This window comes from Papio anubis, chromosome 6 (genome assembly GCF_008728515.1).
Source record: "Papio anubis isolate 15944 chromosome 6, Panubis1.0, whole genome shotgun sequence".
Classification (NCBI taxonomy): domain Eukaryota; kingdom Metazoa; phylum Chordata; class Mammalia; order Primates; family Cercopithecidae; genus Papio; species Papio anubis.
Window position 1 is genome coordinate 144,752,957 of NC_044981.1, and position 23,754 is coordinate 144,776,710.

General features: G+C 37.2%; 1 protein-coding gene across 11 annotated transcripts in view; it reads left to right on the plus strand.

Annotated features, from left to right (window-relative positions):
- CEP85L (centrosomal protein 85 like) overlaps window positions 1-5,128 on the plus strand; it is a 238,224-nt gene extending 233,096 nt beyond the window's left edge. For all 11 annotated transcript variants that reach the window (XM_021937935.2, XM_021937937.2, XM_031667467.1 and 8 more), the window contains one exon: window positions 306-5,128. In XM_021937935.2, the coding sequence (XP_021793627.1) occupies window positions 306-469 (164 nt within the window). In that variant the 3' untranslated portion in view covers window positions 470-5,128. The remainder of the gene's footprint in view (window positions 1-305) is intronic.
- The last annotated feature ends 18,626 nt before the right edge of the window (window positions 5,129-23,754 follow it).

Sequence of the window (23,754 nt, forward strand, 5' to 3'; positions counted from 1 at the left end):
GTGCTCTTTTTCACTTTTGGAATATTGTTACCCATTAAACTTGCTGAATTTGTGTGTATCACTGTGTGAATTTTAATTTGTGTGAATTTTAATTAATTCATTTTAATTTGTGAAATTTATAAAGGACCAAGCGGATAAGATCTGTTTAATATTGAATGATGTATGATTTAAACATAACTTGAACCTGGACCTCACTGGTATTCAGTGTGTAGTATTTATATTTCCATGATGATTAAGGTGAAAAATTCTAAAATGTCTTTGTTCAAAAAAATGTGAGATATTCTCTCCATATTTTGTTTACACAGCAATGAACTGTTCAGCTGAAGAGACTGAGAATGACCACAGCACAGAAGCACTCACTAAAAAGCTGTCAGATGTGTGCCAGTTACGAAGAGACATTGATGAATTAAGGACTACAATATCAGACCGCTATGCTCAGGACATGGGAGACAACTGCATTACTCAGTGATCAAGTGTTAGTCCCACAGCAATAATGACCTGTTGTTTAAATGCTGCTGTGTTACAGACTCATAATGGAAGGTTGCAAGTGACATGACTTGCACATAGGGATTTTTTTCTGTGGATTTGTTTCATTGAAGGGGAGAAGGGAAGTGAAGTGATTTTGAAGGGGCATATCTAATCAGGCAAAAAAAAAAAAATCAAATTACCTTTGGAAAATATGATAAAATCTACAAGAAAAAAATGTCTGTATTCTCAAACTACTGATTGTAGGACCAAGCTGTGAAGAGTACCCTTCACATGAAGGAGTAGGCTTCCCTTTAATCCTATAGCTTCGTGTATTTGTGTGTGCATGTGTGTGTGTTGTGTGTGTGCACATGCTTTATTCACAAATTTATAAGGGTTTCTAGGGTCAGAGCAGAGCTTCTGAGAAAGGCACCCGCTGTTTACTCTTATATTTCTTTCATATAGAAGCTTGTGTTGTACTTTGGGATTTTCAGTGGCTGGCTTAACAAGAGTTCCAACAGCAGGCAAGTGTTGTAATGATAGTACAGCGGGAAAACCATTTGTATTTTGAACACTTACTGCACTGATAGGATGTTTTGTGGTTGAGCTGATTTTAGTACTGTAGATATGTCAGCTGTTTTTCCAGAGTGATTGTGGATTTCCCAAGAGGTGTGAAATTTTGACATGATGCTCTTTTTCCTTAGCGTTGTAATGTATGTGTTACAAGAAAGGTTAACATAACTTGAACTAATTTTAACATGTTCCTTACTATTTGCAATTTTTTATTTATATGTTTTATATATATACATATATATATCAATGTAAACAAAGCCATATATAATTAATAAAGGCATTGGATCATTATTATAAAAGAAAGATTAACAAAGTTACCCTGGAACGATAGCTTACTTATCCAAATCTCAACATTTACATTTTAACAGTTTTGTATCTGTTTCAAAGTTGAAACTACTGTAAGAGAAAGCCAATACTGTTTATATCTGAATCAACAGTAGCATAAAAATTTTTAAATTGAAATGGCATTTTAATTCCTTTTATTAGATAAAGTACATTAACAACAAAGTTTTTCATAGGATATGAACTTGACGAGGTTAGTTCTTCATCTGAATTACAGGGTATTACTATGAAATGCAATTCATTTTCCAGTAGACATACAGTCATTTAAACTTCCAAATGAGTTTTGTCCATGTTGCTGTTGGTATTTTGGAATGATTATACATTTTATTGCCATCAGCATTGATTATGTTCTTTTGAATATACTTAGTTATGGCCAAAGCCTTGCTTGTCCTTTGTAAGTTGATTTGATCTTGTGATGCAACCAAGTCTCATTTAGGTCAAGACTAAATAAGAGATGGAGGGGTAGAGGGTGTGACTCAAGCAGGATAATATTGATTTGATAAAGAGCATATCACGTACCTGTTTTCTTGCCAGATAAAGGGCATAGCACATGCCTGTTTTCTTATATTCTAGAATAAAGGCTAGGAAATCTAGGAAAGATTTTTCTTAAGTATGTAACAATGAAAATGTGAGACAAGGCCTTCAAGGAGACTACCCAGGAAGATACTCAGTTTGAAATTTTGGCTTATACAGCTCTCAATAGATTATTTTACAGTTATAGTTGAATGATCAGTTATAATACACTGTAAAGACATCAGATTTTCATTCTGTTCAGTGCCTGAGTCCTTCCTGCTCTTCTTACTTCTGAGGATCTGGGCACTAAGAAATCAGTACATTGTAGTGCTTCTGCATCCCAGAGTCCTTGAGGGTCTTAGTCACTAGTAAGAATTTGACTTTCTAATTATATTCACTTGGTTTTTTAACATTAGTAGCTTGAAGATATTCAGGGTATAGTAAATTTCTACCAAAAATATGATGCAAAGAATTCTGCCTTGGTCCTTTATGGTAAAGTAGATAATAACATCTAAAATAGATCATCCACAAGTGCAGCAAACATTTTTACATTCTCTTTGAATAGAATCCCAACCACCCTCCCCCACGAGTTTGGAAATAAAGGCTTCCTAAAAACAAATTGGCAAACAATCACTAATTGGATCAGTAGGTTCTTACTTAAATATCTCTCCTAGATTTTTAGTGTATGTTTTGAGATTTTATGTTTGTTTTTTGTTTTTAAGCAAGCGTTACAGTTTTTTTTAAATCTGCTATAGATACATTTTTGTTTTTTGGCTTAGTTGGGGATAAAATAATTTGTTTTTGTAAACTTTCTAACACTTATAGAAATTAATTTAATTCACATATCTTAAAAAAAAAATTCTAAAGTTAAAAAATTTCTGACTTAGTAGGAAGTTAACAAACTACTGCTGATGCATTTCAGTTTCCAAAATCTGTACCCCCCCCCATAAAAAAGGGAGTTAAGATGTGCTAGTTTAGTTAGTTGAATTATAGATTGACCCTCTTAAAATCTGGAGTTTGTACAGGGGCCTAAATAAACAGTAAATAGACTTGGGGGGATTTTGTAGGGAAATTGAAACTAACAGTATTCTGGTTTGTCAGTATTTACTTTTTTATTTTTATTTTTCAGAAAATTTTCCTTTCCCAGGACACCTTCTTGTATTAGAACGTCTTCTTCTGTATCACATTAAAAACAGATTTTACTGTTAGACCAAATAAACTGGGCAAATAGCAACACTAGAGCATCTCATCCAGTTTGAACTAGGATGTTCATGGAAGTTATGACAGCAGTATATTCCTGAAATGAAAATTAACCTAAATTTTAAGGTGAATCTATTTGAAAATTTCCTTAGATAATGAAACCTCGTTTTATTTGTGCTTTTTGTGAATCCAACACTTGTTTTCTTACAAAGTATCTTCTCTAGTATTCATATTTTGTTCTTTTGGGTTTTAAAATTGAGCTTATTCGGCCTCAGTCACATTACAGCAAGGATAAACTAACAGTTGACTCAATGAAAGACCCAAACTCCCTGTACAGATAAAATTCACTGAATCAAAGGCACAATAGCTGTCTTTTCACTTGAGGTCAGAAAAGTAAGATGACTTAATTTGAACTATTAATTTTCAGTGTCCTCTAATTAAACAAAAACAAAAAACCACAAATACTGGCTAGGTAAGATATTCCTGAGGTTATTTTAAAAGAAGTGTGGTACCTAGAATTCAATATTTAATGCTAACAGTATTATATTTTAGCGAAATTTATTTTGGTGGTGACAGTTTATTAAACCTAATTAGACTTCTTTCAATAGCTTGTTGTAGAGACAATCTCAAGGGCTGGAAAGTGTTGCTAAAATGAATATCATACATTTCTGATATATTAAGGAGCTTATCAAGTAATTCTGTCATAGTGCAAGAATTATTAATTTCTTAGAGGGTATTTTTAAAGGAGCTACTTAATTGGGAAAATGTTCTTTAAATATCAGTAATAGTTCATTAAGTAACATAGTAGCTGAGAACATGGACTATATTTTTACATAGCATAGTTCAGCTTAGGCACACCTTTAGTTGGGATTATTGGCATTCTCTTACGTAGGAATTGCATCATTGTAGATATGTAATTATGGTAATAAGCAGTTTTCATAACCATGCTCACTCAGACTATATCATTTGAAACTGCCACCGGCTGTAACTCTCCAAGCCAAAGTTAATTCATTTTGTTTCCATTTTTGACAATTCACTGTTCACAAAACAACAAAAACGATTTCGTATTTGGTATAAACAGCAAAATTTCCAACTTTGCCCTAAAATGCCATGGGTGGCATATTGCCATATGATTATATCATACATTTAATCATGTAGGGGAAAGATTTTGGATTTTTTTTCTTATTTAAAAAAATGCTAAATGTAAGAATTAGTTTTAAATCAACAAGTCTAATAACACTATTGCGGCTGTACACAGAGAGAACCTTTTGTGCCTTTTTGCCTGCAGTAAGCATTTATTTCTATTTTACATGAGTTCTAAGAATGTTGATTATTGCACCTTGTTCTTGTGTAAATAGACTTGATTAAGGGATTTTTTTTTTTTTTTTTTTTTTAAGCAAGGAGCTGTTTTTTATTACTAGGTGGATACCTTAGTAAACATGAGAGGAATTATCAAATATATGGTTTTGGAGCCCAGCCTTCCCTGTATAGTGAGCTGGAAACTCCTTTAGAATGTATTCATTGGTGTGTATGTGTATGTACATATATGTATAGTTAAATACATAAACATGAAACTTAACATCGCATTGTTGTGATGACAAGAAGTAGTAAGGTGCTAGGTGGTTACATTAAAAAGCACAGCACAGTGTATAATCAGTCACTATGACTGGTGGTTTTGTAAACTAGGTTCAGTTTTTGAACCACCCAGAATACCTCATGTGTAAATATAGTGTTCATGACTTAATTGAAATACAGTTATTGTAAAAAAAAAAAAAAAAAAAAAAAAAAAATGAAGCCACTGGTTGGCTTATGCCTTCTGATCTATCATTCTTGCCTCTTTTTTGTAAAGGGGTTTTTTGTTGTTGTTGTTTTGTTTTTTAATAGGGTTTACAGCTAGAATTTTGAATGCCAAAGTTCTATTTATTAAATTAAGAAAAAAGTTTTCAATGTTTAATGGCTAGTATTTTTCCACTGGACTATTGTTTGTTGATGTTGGAATTTGTATTTACAGAGAAATAAATTTTTTATGAAAAGATTTGTGTCTTTCAAGAGCCTAATGTTAATATAAGAATGTATTTGTACTTTCAGGCTGTCTATTCTGAATTCTCAATGACAAGAATATGCTGTCTTGACTTTTAGGTAAAAGCTTTGTGTAAATGCACAGGAGAATCTTTGACTAAAACATGGAGACTTCTGCCTTCTATCTTATAATTTCTTTCCAATTACAAAAAAGCTTTTTCTCAGGGCCTTCTCATAAAGGGTGCTGAGATTTTCTGATGGCAGGTACTGTAACATAGGAAATCATGCCTGTGTCCATTCCAGTTAATAGCACTGTGTCTCCTTTCTGACTTTCTAAAATCCTATTTAAACCGGGAGTCTTTTTTCTAGTTTTCCAACAGACAGGATCTGACTTCAGTATTCTACATTGCTGAAAAGTTCGATTGGTGAGTCAAATCTTTTATTTTCCACCCTCTAATCAAAGGTTAAAAACATACTAAGACATACACAAATAAAGCCTTGTTAAAAGGTTGCTCTACAGGGGCCTTGACATCTCAGCTTTGATGGTTTGCCAGTCTAGTCTCAAAAGTGCTCTGCGGATGGCATCCTAAGTCCTTGTTCTAACATATATGGGTTATAACCTCAATTTTTTTTTTTATTTTTATTTTTTTAATAAGACAGAGTCTCGCTCTGTTGCCCAGGCTGGAGTACAGTGGTGCAATCTCGGCTCACCCCAACCTCTGCCTCCCAGGTTCAGGTGATCCTCCTGCCTCAGCCTCCCATGTAGCTGGGACTACAGGTGCGCACCACCAGGCCTGGCTAATTTTTGTATTTTTAGTAGAGACAAGGTTTCACTATGTTGACCAGGCTGGTCTCAAACTCCTGACCTTGTAATCCACCTGCCTCAGCCTCCCAAAGTGCTGGGATTATAGGCACGAGCCACCACGCCCAGCCTATAGCCTCAATTTCTACAGGTAGTTGATTAATGTTTGGATTAGCAGTATCTGTTTCCAGTTGAGATAACTTGGCATTGCTCTGTTAGAGTCTTTAATGAGGCATCTAATTCAGTTAATAAGGAAAGAAACACTTTGGAGATCCTGCATCACAGGTTACTTAGGTTGCAAGCAAATATCTTAGAAATAAGAGCAGGACGGATAAAATCCTAGAATATTACTAAGGTGACCCGGTAAAGAAGTTTCTCCTTCAGAATGAAAGGATTTTTTTTGATCTGGAAAAAAAGTTATTTGATGGGGGAGGGAGGTGGTCAACAAAAAGTTTTTGATAATGTACGTTCCAGGAGTTTGCCAATAGTTTGAACTTCTTTTATGACAAGTTTCCCCAACCAAACAGAATCATTCTGTGTCGAAGAGCAGAGGACTCAGTTAAAAAGAAGTATGAAATAGTATGTTAGTAATGGCACAAAATGGCAGAGTGGATCCAGTAGAGCAACAGTTTACAAATGGATAGATCTCTAACATGTCAATTATGACATTCTCCTTGATTTAGAGGAGATTCCAGTTTTGGAAACTATGATAAATGTTTTTTTAAAAAAATTTAAGTAAAATTGCTGTCCTTGGCAGATATCTGGGGTGATCACAAAGAGAAAAAATCTTTTCATTTTAGCCAACATGTTTTTAAACAGTCTCACTTCATCTCTATTGAGTCCCTTCTAATAAAAGTTTTAAACTAAATGTACACAAGCCCTTGACCAGGGAATTCTACTCTAGATGTTTATTTGAGATGAATAAAAACATGTCCACAAAGGCACTTGCAGATGAATGTTCGCGGCAGGTTATTTCAAAATAACCCCAAACTGGAAACAGCCCAGAGGTTCGTCAGTAAGATCTTTCCACCCAGAGTTGAAAAATAGCATTCTTTTACAACCTTGCGTTCTAATTGATTGAGAGTCACTTTATTCTTTATACTTTTTGGAAAATGGAGTAAGTTTAATACATAACAAGGTAGTGGATAGGAACTGGACAACAGACCTCCCATTTACCAGAGGACTTTGGTTTACACTTCCTCTGGAGGACTGCCCTTTGTCATGCTGCCACCCTTGTTCCATGGGTCTCCCCAGTTAAGGTGAAGCACTTGGTCTCATTCCCCTTGAAACAGACTTTTTATATCATTGTGTTTGAATGCAGTCTTCCACCAGACTTTGAGCTCTTTTAGGGCAAGCACCTTGTCTTACTAAACTTTGTGTTTAATTAGCAACTAGGATAAACTCACTTCCAGAAAAGTGTAAATACCTGCCCTTTGCCCCAGGATGGAGCTCTGTTTCCAAGGAGAAAACGTAGTCTTTTAAGCACAGCCCTAGAAGGATATGGAGCTTTTAACGGAAAGAGGGTATAGTGATAAGTCCTACTTAAGCAAGTTGCATTATCCTCCTTTTCTTGGAACCCTTGTTAGTATCTCCTGCAGCTGTACACTTTCTACCCTTCTGTAGGTCCAGGCCACAGGATTGGACACAGTTGTTTCCCAGCTCCAGTGTTCCCAGAGGATAACATTCTCACTGGGCTTTAGGCCAGCTGCGTAGATTTTGTAAAAGCAAATCCAAGGTCTAGCTTAAAAGTAGGACAAAATATCAATTCTAAAACTGAATGCATGGCTGGGCATGGTTGCTCACACCTGTAATCCCAGCACTTTGGGAGGCCAAGGCGAGTGGATCACCTGAGGTCAGGAGTTTGAGACCAGCCTGGCCAACATGGTGAAACCCTGTCTCTACTAAAAATAGAAAAAATTAGCCAGGCATGGGGGCTGGTGCCTGTAATCCCAGCTACTTGGGAGGCTGAGGCAGGAGAGTCGCTTGAGCCAGCAGGTGGAGGTTGCAGTGAGCCAAGATCACGCCACTCTACTCCAGCCTGGGTGACAGAGTGACACACTGTCTCTAAATAAATAAATAAAATTAAAATTAAAATGAATACAGCTGGGCACGGTGGCACATGCCTGTAATCTCAGCTACTTGGGAGGCTGAGGCAGGAGAATCACTTGAGCCAGGAGGTGGAGGTTGTAATGAGCCGAGATTGCACCACCGCACTCCAGCCTGGGTGACAGAGTGAGATGCCATCTCTAAATAATTAAAGATGAATGCAGCTGGGCATGGTGGCACATACCTGTAATCTCAGCTACTTCGGAGGCCAAGGTGGAAGGCGGAAGGATCACTTGGGTCAAGGAGTTCAAGATTAACTTGGGCAACATCACAAGAACCCATCTCAAATAAACAAAAACAAAAGGGGGACGGGGGTGCACAGAAAGCAAGTAACAAGTTACACCCAAAGAAACCAATCAAAATAAAGGCAGAATTACTTTTCAAAATGAATGCAGTTGCATCTGCATATATTTGCACAAGTCTAGAATATTTTAAATAGTACAGTTGACAACGCTTATAAACAGGGAAGCAAGGTAATTTACATTCTTCATTCCTACACTGACCATACAGTCATAAAACAAATGATTGATTAGTGGCCTGTGGTGACTAAAACACTGCACAGGAAGTGTGTCTTCTATATCATCATCGTTATTAACCAACATTTGAGCACATGCCAAGTAGAAAGCCCTTGCATAAATTATCCCATTTATTCCCTATATAATACCCTATGAAGTAGGGCATTATTATTATCAGGGTGCTATTATTATGCCCACTTTGGGCAAAGACATTGAGACCCAGGGAGTTTATATATCTTGTCCAAGTTGGAACAGCTTGAAAGAGGCAGAGCTGTAATAAGAAAGAGTCTGCTTTGTGCCCCTCATGAGACTGCCTCTTGTCCCACGTTTGTGCTCAAAATTAAATTCATTTCCTCCTTCCCAAGCCTCATTGGGAAGGCTTCGTCACAGGGCTTCACCATTTCTGTGAGTTGCACCTCCATTCCAAGAATCCTTCTGGTGATTTCCTCTCCATCACGTGTAATTTCTAGTAGTTTCCTATTGCTTCTGTAACAAATTACCAAAAATGTATTAACTTAAAACAATATGTTATCTTACAGTTCTGGAGGTCAGAAGTCCAAAACAAGTCATACTGGGTTAAAATCAAGGTGTTGGCAGGGAGTCTTTAGGAGAGAATCTGTTTTTCGTTTTTTTTCCAGCTTCTGAGGCGATCACATTCCTTGGTTCATGACTCCATTCTTTGGTCTTCTAAGCCAGCAATATCAGGCTGGGTTCCTCTCACAATATCATTTCTTTGGGTCTCTTCTGCTTCTCTCTTTCCCTTTTAAGAACCCTTGTGATAACCTTGGGCCCACTCAAATAATCCAGGATAATCTCCATATTTCAAGGTCAGCTAATTAATAACTTTAATTCCATCTGCAATCTCAATGCCTCCTTGTCATGTAATTTAATGTACTCACAGGTTTCAGGGATTAGGATGTGAACCTCTTTGAGGGGGCCGTTATTCTATCCTTCCACAGCACATCCTAAACAAATTATTTCTCAAATCTGAAGTTTAAGAAGAAAAACAACATTAAATCTTTGCAGAGAATTTCTGAACTTTTTTTAACATTGCCATTTGTCAATGTCTTAGAGGATGTGCCATAATCTGGATTTGTCTGTTTTCTCATTATTAGATTCAGGTTAAACATTTGTAGCAAAAATGCTACATTGGTAATGTATATTTCTCATTCATCATATTAGGAAGCTCATGATAACAGTTTATATTATCATTGGTGCTGCTAAATTATATCATGTGGTTAAGCAGAAACACCTTTAATTTTAAGTTAAATAAAGGACAAGTGACAAGACTTTGGTCCATGTAAGGTAGGGAGTTGGAACTAAGATATTTACATAAAAAACCAAGATTCTCAAAATATCACATTTTCAATGAAAGGAAGAGATAGAAAATCTACCCCTTAGTCAAAGGAAATTAAAAGGTTATTTGGTTTTCAAGGACTCAGCTCAAGATGAAAAATGTCCCCTTGAGAATTTGCAACCATATTCTTACATTCATGTAGAGTGGAGTTTGAACTTGTTTTTGGGACCTAGAAATCCTGAGGCCAGAAGGTGACTTAAAGAATTCTGAGTTGGTAACTTCCTGGGAATCTTGGATGAAACAAGACTGCTCTTCCCTGGAATGATTCCTCACAGAACTCCCTCTATACATGAGCTCAATATCCAAAAATGTTTAAAAAGTCAATAGAATGAACAAATGACCTAAGTTAGATCCTATTTCAAATAATGGAATTATCAGATGTAGATTATAAAATAGGAATTACTGTATGATTAGATGTATATAAAGTTCTGAACCATGTAAAACTTACCATGAGATAGAAGAGTAGAAAGAGCACAAGGTAACTTCTGGATTTCTGGGAATGTTCCCTTTCTTAATCTGTGTGATGTTTACATAGATGTGTTCACTTTGTGAGAATTCGTCAAGCTGTATTCATAATGTGTGCACTTTTCTATATGTCATAATTTTTTTTTTTGAGTCAGAGTTTTGCTCTGTTCCCCAGGCTGGGTACAGTGATGTGATCTTGGCTCACTGCAACCTCCGCCTCTGGGGTTCAAGCGATTCTCATGCCTCAGCCTCCAGAATAGCTGAGACTATAGGTGTGTGCCACCACAACTGGCTAATTTTTTGTATTTTTGGTAGAGATGGGGTTTCGCCATGTTGCCCAGACTGGTCTCAAACTCCTGAACTCAGACAATCCACCCATTTCAGCCTCCCAAAGTGCTAGGATTACAGGCATGAACCACCATACCTGGCCTGTCTATGTATCATAATTTAATTAAAAGTTTGCACTAAAAATCACTAAGAATAAAGAAATTTGAAAAGGAATCACCATTTTTAGAAGTGAAAAATATGATAATTAAAACTCAGTGGAGGAGGCAGCCAGCATATGAAGGAGCTGTGATCGCCATCTCCAAATGCAACCATGAAGTTGAAGAAGACAAAATCAAGGTCAAAACCATGGAACTATTGGAAATTTCAGATGAAGGGAATCAAGGTTGTGGAGAAATGGAAGCAAGTGAAGGTAGATCCAAATATGTTTGTAAGTGGACAGATGGCTGATGTGGTGTGCTTTGAGGAACTGAGATTACTGGTCGGTCTCCTCTGCCAAGAATTCCTCCAGTCTCTTCTCAAAGGAGGAATCCAAGAAGAAAAAGGCACCAGCTATTTGAGAAAAGGAGGAAGTAAAGTGTAGCTCCTCAAAGAAAATGATCAAGTTGAAGAAAAGTAAAGATGTGGAAACTGAAGGAATTAGTGTCCAGAAAGAGTTTGAAGTCAAAGATGCTGAACCAGAGCCAAATCAGAGATGGTACGATTTGTCCTGACCCAGAGGAGAGGAGATGGCATCAGAAAGCCCTGCGCAGATTGTTCCAAAAGAGAAGAAAAAGGGAAAACAATTGAGCCTCCCCATGGCACTGTCCCAAAGGTGCCCCAAAAAGCAAAGACATTGATGCCTGGCTAGAAGGTGAATGTATCAGCTTGAAGGACCTTTTGTGCCCAAGCCATTCTCCGAGTGGTAGGTTTTCTAGGTTTCTCTCTATCTACACCCATCTAAGAAGCCCTTACTTTGACACCTGTCATCTGTGACAAACTAGACATCCTAGGGGATGCTGAGACAGGATGTGGAAAAAACTCTTGTCTTTGTCATTCCAGTGATTCAGGCAGTATTGGCAGTGCTGGAGGCGTAAGCTTGCCCCTAATTCACAGTGACACTAAATACCACCTGGAGAGCCCAGAACTGAGTCCAGAGCTGAGGCTGGATCGCTAAGCAAGGCTGGAACTGAGTCTAGAATGTTGCCTGATGAGACTGGAATCGAAAGTGAAATACTCACCTGTGAAGTTGAGCTAAGGCTAGAGTACCACCCAACAAGGCCAGAGCAAAGACCAGAGCTTCTCCCTCAAACCAGGTGCCGCTCTTCTATGATGACGATGCTGGTAAAGAACTTTCTTCCCTTATCAAGGAGAAGCTTGTCCCCAAACAAGATGAGGACGAAGAGGAAAGGTTTGATAAAGAGCAAACTGGAATGTCAAAACAAGAGTTGAATGGCAAAGTTGCTACCTGTAAAGGACACTAAAACATCCTCTGCTCGGACTGGTTCTGATTCCCACTTAAGAACTGGCCATTCCAGATCTAATAATCCTTTGATGCTGCAGTCAAGTTTATGGGAATTAAAATTGCTATTTTGTTTGGTAGAATATTCATGCACAAATAGCAGAGGATGCTCAGGTGTCAGCCTGATATTGTGATCGGCAGTTAAAGCTGGCTGTGGGAGCTGGTTAAAGAAAATCACCTTCATTTGAGCAGCCTTCAGCAGTTCAGGTGCCTGGTGGTAGATAGGGCTTACTGGATAATTGATAAAGGCTACTTTGCTGAGCTCTCACAGTTGCTAGAGATGTTCAGTGACTCCCAATACAACCCAAAGAGACAGACACTTGGATTTTCGTGCCACAGTGATGCTGGTACATCAAGCTGCTGCATGAATCCTTTATAAGAAGCACACCAAGAAAACGGACAAAACTGCCAAACTCGACCTTCTCATGCAGAAGATTGGCATGAGAGGCAAGTCCAAGGTCATTGACCCCCACAAGCAATGAAGTCACAATGGAGATGCTGACAGATACCAAGATCCATTATGAGACTGATGAGAAAGACTTCTACCTGTACTACTTCCTGATGCAGTATCCAGACCTCACTTTAGTGTTTGCCAACAACATCTCTTACATCACACACATTTCTGGACTCCTCAAAGTCCTAAATGCCGCTGACTCTACATACTTGAATGCGCCACAAGCAGAGACTCAGATACCTGGAGCGGTTTGCCTGTATGGAAGACTGTTCTCCAGGGAACAGATGTGGCAGCTTAGGATATGGATACTCCTAAAGTCCAGCATGTCATCCATTACCAGGTCCATTGCACCTTGGAGATTTATGTCCGCTCAAGTGGTTGAACTTATGCCACCAATGAAGACCTCAGCCTAATGCTGATTAGGCCTGAGGACAAGATCAACTTTAATAAGATTTACAAAGCCCTCTAGAAATAAAGTGCATGAATGTGGTCAAGGAGCAAATCCATTTTGCTCTACAAAGAAAGCTGAGTATTCGAACTTCCAGGTGTGTCTGCACAGTTCTTGGATTGAGGGTGTGGCATCTGTTCTGGAAATTGAACAGAGATTGAACAAATTGTAAAAAGAGATATATAAAGGAAGAAAAGCTGATCAAGAAAAAGAGTGTTGAAGACAAAAGCAGGTGAAGTTCCTACTAGAAGGAGTCACACTGTTTTCCCAGCCATTTAAATATGACCTGAACTGCAAGTATCCAACTCAATTGGGTAAGATGCCTGTGCTCATGTCTGCCCCAAGAAATGGTGAATCTGCTTTGAACTGCCTCTCCAAACAAGGAGGAGGAAGAAGAGAAAAAAGTAGGAGAGAGAGGGAGAGGAAGGAGAGGACAAAGTTTGTTGGTGACCACACAGTGGTATCTCTGTTCTCTGATCATATGTGAAAACCTTTTCTTCCCACCCTTTAATTTTATTCCATAATCAACGTCAATTAGAAAAATCTTCTCTTCCACACCAACGGCCTGTAGCAGGAGAGATCTCATGCAGATTTGTGGATATTCCTAAAGTCCAGCATGTCATCCAGTCCATTACCAGGTCCATTCCACCTTGGAGATTTACGTCCACTCAAGTGGTTGAACTTATGCCACCAATGAAGACCTCAGCTTAATGCTGATTAGGCCTTATTTTGGAATTAGAATTATATGCAGCAGCTTCATATTTATTCCAGTGCACAGGCTTCCTTTATGGTCAACCTGACTTCCTAAATTAAAAATGATGGTCAGAAAAAAAATCAATGTAGCAGTTAAATAGCATATTAGATACAAATGAAGAAAGAAGTAGTGAACTAGAATATAGTCAAGAAGATATTATCTAGGAAAGACGTTTTAGATATAGTGATATAGTGGCAGATAGAGTGAGAAGATTTAATAAAAAATTTAATTGGAGTTTTCAAAAGGAGAGAATTGATAAAATGGGAAATAGGAAATATTTAGAGATCATATTTATTTGAGCAATAGTTCAGGATTGGTAAATTTTTCAGGAGACAGAAGGACATGAATTTGGAGATTTATGAAATGCAATGAAACCTAAGGCAGAAAAAATATTTTTAAATGCCACCTGAATACATTTAGTAAAATTCAGAATCTGAAAGTTCAAAATGTACTTAAAGGAGGTAGACAATCAAAGAGAATAACTTCAAAGAAGCAATCAGACCAACAGAATTCTCAATAGCAATAACAAAAGATGGAGGACAGTAGAATGATATCTTGTAAATGCTGAGACAAAATAATTCAACATAGAATCATGTAAATTATTCACAAATGAGAGCAAAATATATTTTTCATAAAAACAAAGCTTGGAAAGAGTTTAACATCAATGGGCCTTACTAAAGGAATTCTCAAGGATGAATTTCAGGAAGAAGAAAATTAAATCCAGAAAGGAAGTTTGAGAAGCAAGAGCAACAGTGAACAAGGAAATTGGTATACAAATAAACACTGACTGTATAAAACATGAACCAATACAAGTAATATCTACTGTGTAGCCTTTACTATGTTGAGTAATGTATATCAGTAAACGGTATTGAATTTTGTTGAGTGCTTAATCTGCATCAATTGAAATGAACATGTGAGATTTTTATCTTCATTCTATTAATATGGTATATTACATTGTTTGATTTTTGTATTTTGAACACCCTCCAGGAACAAATCCCACTTAGTCATAGTGTATAATCCTTTTCATTAGCTGCTGACTTTGGTTTGCTAGTATTTTGTTGAGGTACCTTCTGACTTTTTAAAAAAATATATTTTCTGTTTTTTGTTTTTTGATTTTTTTAACCAAAAAAAAATGCACTTAGAAATGTCATTATTTGTATTTTATTCCTGCTTAGATTGAATACAGCTCTTTGATTCTGTGGGTTAATGTCTTTCATTAGTTTCGGAATGGCATTTTTTTAATTGTTTTTTATTTTATTTTTTATTTTGGAGATGGAATCTTGCTCTGTCACCCAGGCTGGAGTGCAGTGGCCTGATCTTGGCTCACTGCAACCTCTGCCTCCCGGGTTCAAAAAATTATTTCTTTATTTTTTTTTTCTCACTCTTCTCGTTTTTTTCTCACTCTCTTCTTCTTCTATGACTCTATTAGTCCATTCTCACACTGCTATAAAGAACTACCTGAGACGGGATAATTTATGAAGAAAAGAGGTATAATTGACTCAAAGTTTTGCAGACTGTACAGGAAGCATGGTTGGAGAGGCCTCAGGAAACATACAATCATGGCAGAAGGGCAAAAGGGAAGCAAGCACCTTCTTTACATGGCAGAGCAGGAGAGAGAGAGTGAAGGGGGAAGTGATGTGCACTTTTAAACAACCAGATCTCGTGAGAACTGCATCATGAGAACAGCAAGGAGGAAGTCTGCCCCCATGATTCGGTTACCTCCCACTAGGCTCCTCCTTCATCACACTGAATTATAATTTGACATGGGATTTGGGTGGGGACACAGAGCCAAACATATCAGACTCCAATTACTTGTACTTTCTCTTTTTATCTCTATGTCTCTTATGTTTTTTACTATTTATTGCTCTTCTTCATTCTGAATATTCTCTTTTGATGTATCGTACAGTTCACTATTTCTTTATTTAATTATATCTGTAAAATCTATCCATTGACTTCTTAATATGAATTGTATTTTTCAGTTCTAGAATTTCCATTTGTTTCTTCCTTAAAATTTTCAATTTTCTACTAACATTTGCAATTTTTTCATTTATTTCTTGAGCATATTAAGCATGAATATTTAAAAACCCATCATCTGTACTCCCAAATTGTCTGTTTCTAGTGTCTGTTGTTTCTCTTCATTTTAATAAACTTTTGTTTATAACCTTTTGTTTCTTCATATACCTGAAAATATTTTACTGAGAGCTGAATATTACATATGAAATGTTTATAGACATAATTTGAAGTTCTGGATAACTGTGAACCTATCTTCCAAATCGCAATACCATTTTACACCACAAGCAGTGAGTGAGACCTACTATCATTCCACATGTTTGTCAGCATTTGGTGTTGATTTTACCTATTCTAACAGGTATGTAGTGATATTTTATTGTGGTCTGAATTTGTAATTCTCTATAGATATGATGTTGAACTTTTTGTATGCATATTTGCCTTCTGTATATCTTCTTTGGTGATATGTCTGTTTGGATCTTTTCTGCATTTTTTAGTTGGATTGTTTATTTTCATATTGTTGAGTTTTTAGAGTTCTTTATATATTCCAAATACAAGTGCTTTATCAGATATGTATTTTCCAAATATTTTCTCCAAGTTTATGGCCTGTCTTTTCATAATCTTAACAGTATCTTTCTTAGAAGTTTCTAATTTTCATGAAGTTTATTTTTTCAAATGTGAAGGATTGGGCTGGAGAGTGTATTTCTTTTTCTTCACTTATTTGTGACATGTAAATTGTAAAATTATTATTCAGGTATAATAGGTATTGAATTGTCTTCAAGCAATTATTTTTAAAATTACATTACTGTCAGTCTTGACTTTTAATTTGCAAAGCAAGCCAAATGAACTCACATTCTCTATGACTTTATCCCAGATTTCCTTAGCCCTGAAACAGCTAGCCTGGAAAACTTTCCAGCCAGAAGTTATCAAAACTGGAAACGCTATGGAAAAACAGTATATTTAATGACCTTGAGCTGTCAGTCCATCTATCCAGGGATTAATGCTTTCATACAAGAGTGCTATGCTTAGAATATATAATAGGAATATGTAAATTCATTTAAATTTAATTGAATGATTAGATTCAATTTTAAGTAAAAATTGAAGCTTCTTTTCAACTTGAAAATGGTGAAGTGTTTTGTTTCATAAATCTGTAAAAGGATAATTTTCCAAAAAAAGTAACATCATGACCTCCTATGAATATAAAATGAACAGATGCCAAAGATTTTATTTAGCTCATTAATTAAATGAGACAATTGGAAAAACTTTTTCAACTTATTCGAGAAAGAATCCAAAGAATGAAGACACTTACATATCAAGAATATTGAAATGAATTTGCAAGTGGTTGCAAAACTGACTTTCTATCATGGGGGAAAGGAAGTTAATTGAACTTCCACTAGACACAATTTGTTGCATATCCATAGACAAGAATTGTCGATAGACAATTATTTTGCTTTGCTATCAGTCACCTACAACTTTTAAAAGTTGTAAAATAGCTCAATGGCAATGAAAGGCTTACATCATGTAACTTGGAAGAGTGTGCTCTAAACAACACATAATTTCTATTAAAAATAACCATAATCATTTCTGCTTATTTCACATTTTCTCACAAATTTTTTTCTTGAAACAGAATCTCACTCCATACCCCAGGTTGGAGTTCAGTGGTGTGGTCCCTGCTCACTGCAACCTCGACCTGCCAGGCTTAAGCAATCTTCCCACTTCAGCATCTTCAGGAACTGGAAATACAGGTGTGTACCACAAAGCTGGCTAATTTTTTAATTAGTTTTTTTCTTTGTAGAGGTGGGGGTCTCCCTTTGTTGCCTCGTCTAGTCTATAACTCCTGGGCTCAAGCAATCCTCCCACTTAAGCCTCCCAAATTGCTGGGATTACAATTGTCACTATGCCAGGCCAAAATTTTCTTATGAAATTTCCTGTGCTTCTATTTTTCTTTAGATTATAGGGCATTTGTATCACTTTAAACATTATCGAGGCTTATGGAAATAGGAGATGATATGGTTTGGCTCTGTGTCCCCCACCCAAATCTCACCTTGAACTGTAATAATCCCCATTTGTCATCGGAGGGACCTGGTGGGAGGTAATTGAATCATAGGGGGTGAGTTTTTCCTATACTATTCTCATGATAGTGAATAATTCTCATGAGATCTAATGGCTTTGAAATGGACAGTTCCCCTGCACATGCTGTCTCTTTTGCCAGCCACCATGTAAGACATGCCTTTCTCCTCCTTTGCATTCTGCCATGCTTGTGAAGTACCCCCAGCCATGTGGAACTGTGAGTCCATTAAATCTCTCTCTTTTTTTTTTTTTAATAAATTACCCAGTGTTGGGTATGTCTTTATTAGCAGCATGATTTTATTTTCTAAATAAAAATATTTAGAAAAGATATATTTACTTGATAGATTTTATTTTCAGTATGTTAGAAGCCTGCTTCCTTTATGTTTTGCTCATTACTGACTGGATAGTTTCATACTATGTATCACATTTTTTTTGGCTTCTATATCTGAAACTTAGGCAATGCATGTGCAACAACTCTCTACATCTTGATGAGGTAATATTTCTTATCATTAATATATTAACTAGTATTTGTTATTTCCTCTGTATTATTTCTTCATACAGATCTAGGCATTTAGAAAGAATATCACAAAAATGCTGGTTGTGGTGGCTTATGCCTATAATCCCAGCACTTTGGGTGACTGAGGCAGGCAGATCACTTGAGTCCAGGAATTTGAGACCAGCCTGGCCAACATGGTGATACCATGTCTCTACTAAAAATACAAAAAATTAGCCGAGCATAGTGGTGTGTTCTTGTAATTCCAGTTACTTGGGAGGCTGGCTTGAACTCAGGAGGCAGAAGTTGCAGTGAGCAAAGATTGTTCCTCTGCACTCCAGGCTGAAATGAGACTCTGTCTCAAAAAAAAAAAAAAAAAAAAAAGAAAATTATATTTTCCTAAACATATAGGAATTCCAACTACATCCATATGTTATTGTATTTTTCTCTGCTAAAATGTAATCTCTATGAGAGCAGGGAGTTTTTGTTTGCTTTGTTCAGATGTTCTCCCAGTGATGACATCAGTGCCTTGCACACAGGCAATGCTTAATAGTAGTTGTTGAATGAATGAACACATTTTACATAATTACCAAACACTGCAAGACAATCGGATCTTCTCAGTAGGAACTCCTGCTACTAAGCAGCATTTATTAAATGAAAATTAAAGTCTATTAAGTTATACTTTATTTGCCCCATAAAAGGATCCTCACTACCTATGCCTGACTGTGAACCCTACTTTGAAAATCACAGATCTGAACTCTACAGCCTACTATTGTATTTTATTATTTTTTTCTCTTTTATTCTGACTCAGAGGCATTCAGGTACTGCTGTATTTTAAATACTTGCTACTCAAAGTATGGCCCAGGAATCATCAGTACCTGTACCACCAGGAGCTTGTTAGGTTGATTCCATAACTTGGCTACTGTGAATAGTGGACAAGATTCTGCATTTCTAAGTGTCCATCAATGGATGAGTGGATAGAGAAAATATGGTATACATGCATAATGGAAGGTTATTTAGCCATAAAAAATGAGATTCTGTCATTTGCAGCAACATGGATAGACTTGCAGGACTTTCTGTTAAGTGAAATAAGCCAGGCAAAGGAAAACAAATACCGTATGTTCTCACTCATATATGGGAGCTAAAATAGTTGATCTCATGAAGGCAGAGAGTAGAATATGGTTACTGGAGGCTAGGAAGTGTAGGCAGGACAGGGGAATCAAAAGAGATTGGTTAATGGGTATAAAAATAGAGTTAAATAAAAGGAATAAGTGACTTCCAATTCCAAAATCAAAATGGTGTCATAGAAGCAAGCTGACTTCACCTCCCCCATGCCCCATAACAGAAAACCCAAACTAAATATACAGCACCAAGATTATTACCAGAAATATCCCAGAACTCAAATATAAACTTGAGATACTTCCTGGGGCCACTGAAAAGTGAAAAACACTCTGAGTGGACAATAAAAGAATTAGACTTCCACATTCATAATGCCCCTCCCCACTTTCTCCCTGTAACCAAGTGTGTGAAAAATGTCCCCCAGGCTCACTTTTCCTATAGTAAAAAAAGTGAAATTGAAGTGTACAACCAGCTTCCCTACCATCTTTGGTTCCCTAGCAGGAGACCTGTCCCTACCTTAACTGACAAAAAGCATCATGAATGCCTGAAGGAAGAAATATCCTTGAGGACAAGCAGAGACAAAGTGAGGCAGGACTCCCATTTCCAGCCCTGGAAACTCTGCTCTGTAACTCAGCCAAAGAAGATGCCACACTTCTATGGTTATTCAGCAGCACTGTGCTGTAGGAGGTTTCTCCCACAGGCCCCTGGGCATGAACCGCTAGCCAGCCTTCCCACACTCCCAGAATATTTTTGGGGGGACCTCCCTCATTCAGGAAAGGCAGCTCTCTGATTGTTTCCTAGAGCTGAGGCAAACGTAGGCTTAAGGTGCTACCTAGAGCCAAAAAGGAGTCATGACTGGGCAGTAAAGAACCTGTAAGCAAATCTATCCAAAAAGCCAAACAAACTGAACAGAGAAGACTGGAAGGAATAACTAATCCTTCAAAGCAAAGACATAGATGTGCATCCACAAGAAACAACAGCAAACAGAGAACCATGAACTGATTCCAGGCCTAGACCCTTGGATAGCATTTCTGGACCTACTCTGAGGCAGAAAGGAGCCCACAGACCTGGCAGCATTCACCACAAGCTGACTGAAGAGACGTTGGTCTTTAAGTGAACATTGTTAGTGTCCTGGTGGAACTCCCCATGGGCCACAGGTGGTCTTGGCCACAGGGAGAGGCTTATCTGGCTGTGAAAAAGGGAGGAAAGAGTGGGAAGGATTTTATATTGTGGTTTGAGTGCCAGCTTAGCCGCAGTAGACTAGAACATCAGGCAAATTTCTAAGGTTTTTGACTCTAAGCCCTGGCTCCCGGACAGCATCTCTGGACCCATCAAGGGCCTGGGATAATTTGCCACCCTGAAGGAAAGGACACAAACCTGGCTAGCTTTTGCTACCTGCTGATCATAGACCCCTAAGGACTTAAGTGAACGTAGGTGACATCTCAGTAGTGGTTACAGCAGGCCTTGGGCAAGACTCAGTGCTCTGCTGGGTTCAGATCTGACCCAGCATAGTTTCAGTGGTGGTGGCCACAGACTGCTTACTTCACCACACTCCTAGTTCCAAATGGCTCAGCAAAGAGAGAAACTCCATGTGTTTGGGATAAAGTAAGGGAAAAGAACAAGAGTCTCTGCCTGGTAATCTAGAAAATTCTTCCAGATCTTATCCAAAACCACCAAGGAAGTACCTTCACAAGTCTGCAAATACTACAAAATTATTGGATTTGGGGCCCAAGTCCCTTCAAATACCTGGAAATCCTCCTCAAGAAGGATGGGCACGAACAAGCCTAGACTGCGATGACTACAATAAATATCTAAACTCTTCAATGCTCAGACACCAAGGAACATATACAATCATTAGGATCTTCCAGGAAAACATGACCTAATCAAACTAAATAAGCCTCCAGGACCAATCCTGGAGAAACAGAGAATTCAAAATAGCTGTTTTGAGGAAACTCAAAGAAAATTCAAGATAATACACAGAAGAAATTTAGAATTCTATGGGATAGGCCAGGCATGTTGGTTCACAAATGTAATCCCAGCACTTTGGGAGGCCAAGGCAGGCAGATCACCTGAAGTCAGGAGTTCAAGACCAGTCTGGCCAACATAGTAAAACCACCTCTTTACTAAAAATACAAATATTAGCCAGGTGTGGTTGGTGGGTGCCTTTAATCCCAGCTACTCAGGAGACTGAGGCAGGAGAATTGCTTGAACATGGGAGGCAGAGGTTGCAGTGAGCCAAGATTGTGCCACTGCATTCCAGCCTGAGTGACAGAGTGAGACTCCATCTCAAAAAAAAAAAAAAAAAAAGAATTCTATGATATAAATTTAGCAGAGATTGAAATAATTCAAAAGAATCAAGCAGAAATTCTAGAGTTGAAAAATGCAATTGACATACTGAGTAATGCTTCAGAGTCTCTTAATAGCAAAACTGACAAGCAGAAGAAAGAATTAGTGAACTTAAAAACAGGATATTTGAGAATACACTGAAAGGACAAGAGAAAAAAGAATAAAAAATAATGAAGCACCCCTACAAGATTCAGAAAATACACAAATCTAAGAGTTATTGGCCTTAAAGAGGAAGTAGAGAGAGACATAAGGGTAGAATGTTGCTAAAGGAAAAAAAAATTGACCCTAGAATAGTATATCTGGTGAAAATATCCTTCAAGCATGAAGGATAAATAAAAACTTTCCCAGACAAACAAAAGCTGAGGGATTTCACTAATATCAAGCCTGCCCTAAAAAAAAAATGCTAAAGGGAGTCTTTCAATCTGAAAGAAAAAAGGATATTAATGAGCAAGAAGAAATCATTTGAAAGTACAAAACTCACTGATAAGAGTAAGCACACAGAACAACTCAGAATATTATAACATTGCTTTCGTGGTGTGTAAACTTCTCCTCTCTTAAGTACAAAAACTAAATGATGAACCAATAAAAAATAATAACTACTATGACTTTTCAAACATAGACAGTATAATAAGATACAAATAGAAACAATAAAACTTTTAAAACAGGGGGATGAAGTTAAAATGTAGAGATTTTATTAGTTTTCTTTCTTTTTACATGTTTGTTTATGCAATCATTGTTATCACCAGTTTAAAATAATGGGTTATAAGAAAGTATTTGCAAGTTTCATGGTAACCTCAAATTTAAAAAAATAAACAACAGGTACACAAAAAAATAAAAAGGGAGAAATTAAATCATACCCACTGAGAAAAATCACCTTCACTAAAAGGAAGACAGGAAGGAAGGAGATAAGGAAGGCAAGACCACAAAACAACCAGAAAATAAATAACAAAATGGCAGAGTAAATTTCTACTTATCAAGAATACCATTGAATATACATGGATTAAACTCTACAGTCTAAAGACAGAGAGTGGCTGAATAGTTGAAAAAACAAGACCCAATGATCTGTTGCCTGCAAGAAACACACTTTACTTATGAAGTGAAAAGAACAGACTTTACATATAAACTATGTAAATAAAGGGATGGAAAAATGTATTCCATGCCAACAGAAATCAAAAAAAGAGCAGAAGTAGCTATACTCAGACAAAATAGATTTCAAGACAACAACTATTAAAAGAGACAGAAAAGGTGATATGGTTTGGCTGTATTCCCACCCAAATCTCATGTTGAATTGTTGTTCCCATAATTCCCACATGTGATGAGAGAGATGCAGAGGGAGGTAATTGAATCATGGGGGCAGTTTCCCCCATGATATTCTCATGATAGTAAGTTCTCAGGAGAGCTGATGGTTTTATAAGGGCTTCCCCCTTTGCTTTGTTCTCATTCTTCTCCTTCCTGCTGCCATGTGAAGAAGGACGTGTTTGCTTCCCTTCTGCCACAATTGTAAGTTTCCTGAGGCCTACCCAGCCGTGCTGAACTGTGAGACAATTAAACCTCTTTCCTTTATCAATTAATCATTCTCAGGTATGTCTTTATTAGTAGCATGAGAACAAACTAATATAGAAGGTCATTATCTAATGATAAAGAGTCAATCCAGCAACAGGATATAATGATTGTAAATATATATGCACCTGACATTGGATGACCCAGATATATGAAGCAAATATTATTACAACAAAAGAGAGAGATAGAACTCAATAGCTGGAGACTTCAACACCTCACTTTGAGCACTGGACAGATCTCCCAGACAGAACGTCAACAAAGAAGCATTAGACTTAATCTGCACTATACACCAAATGAATCTCATAGATACTTAGAGAACATTTCACCCAAAAGTTACAGAATACACATTCTTCCCCTCAG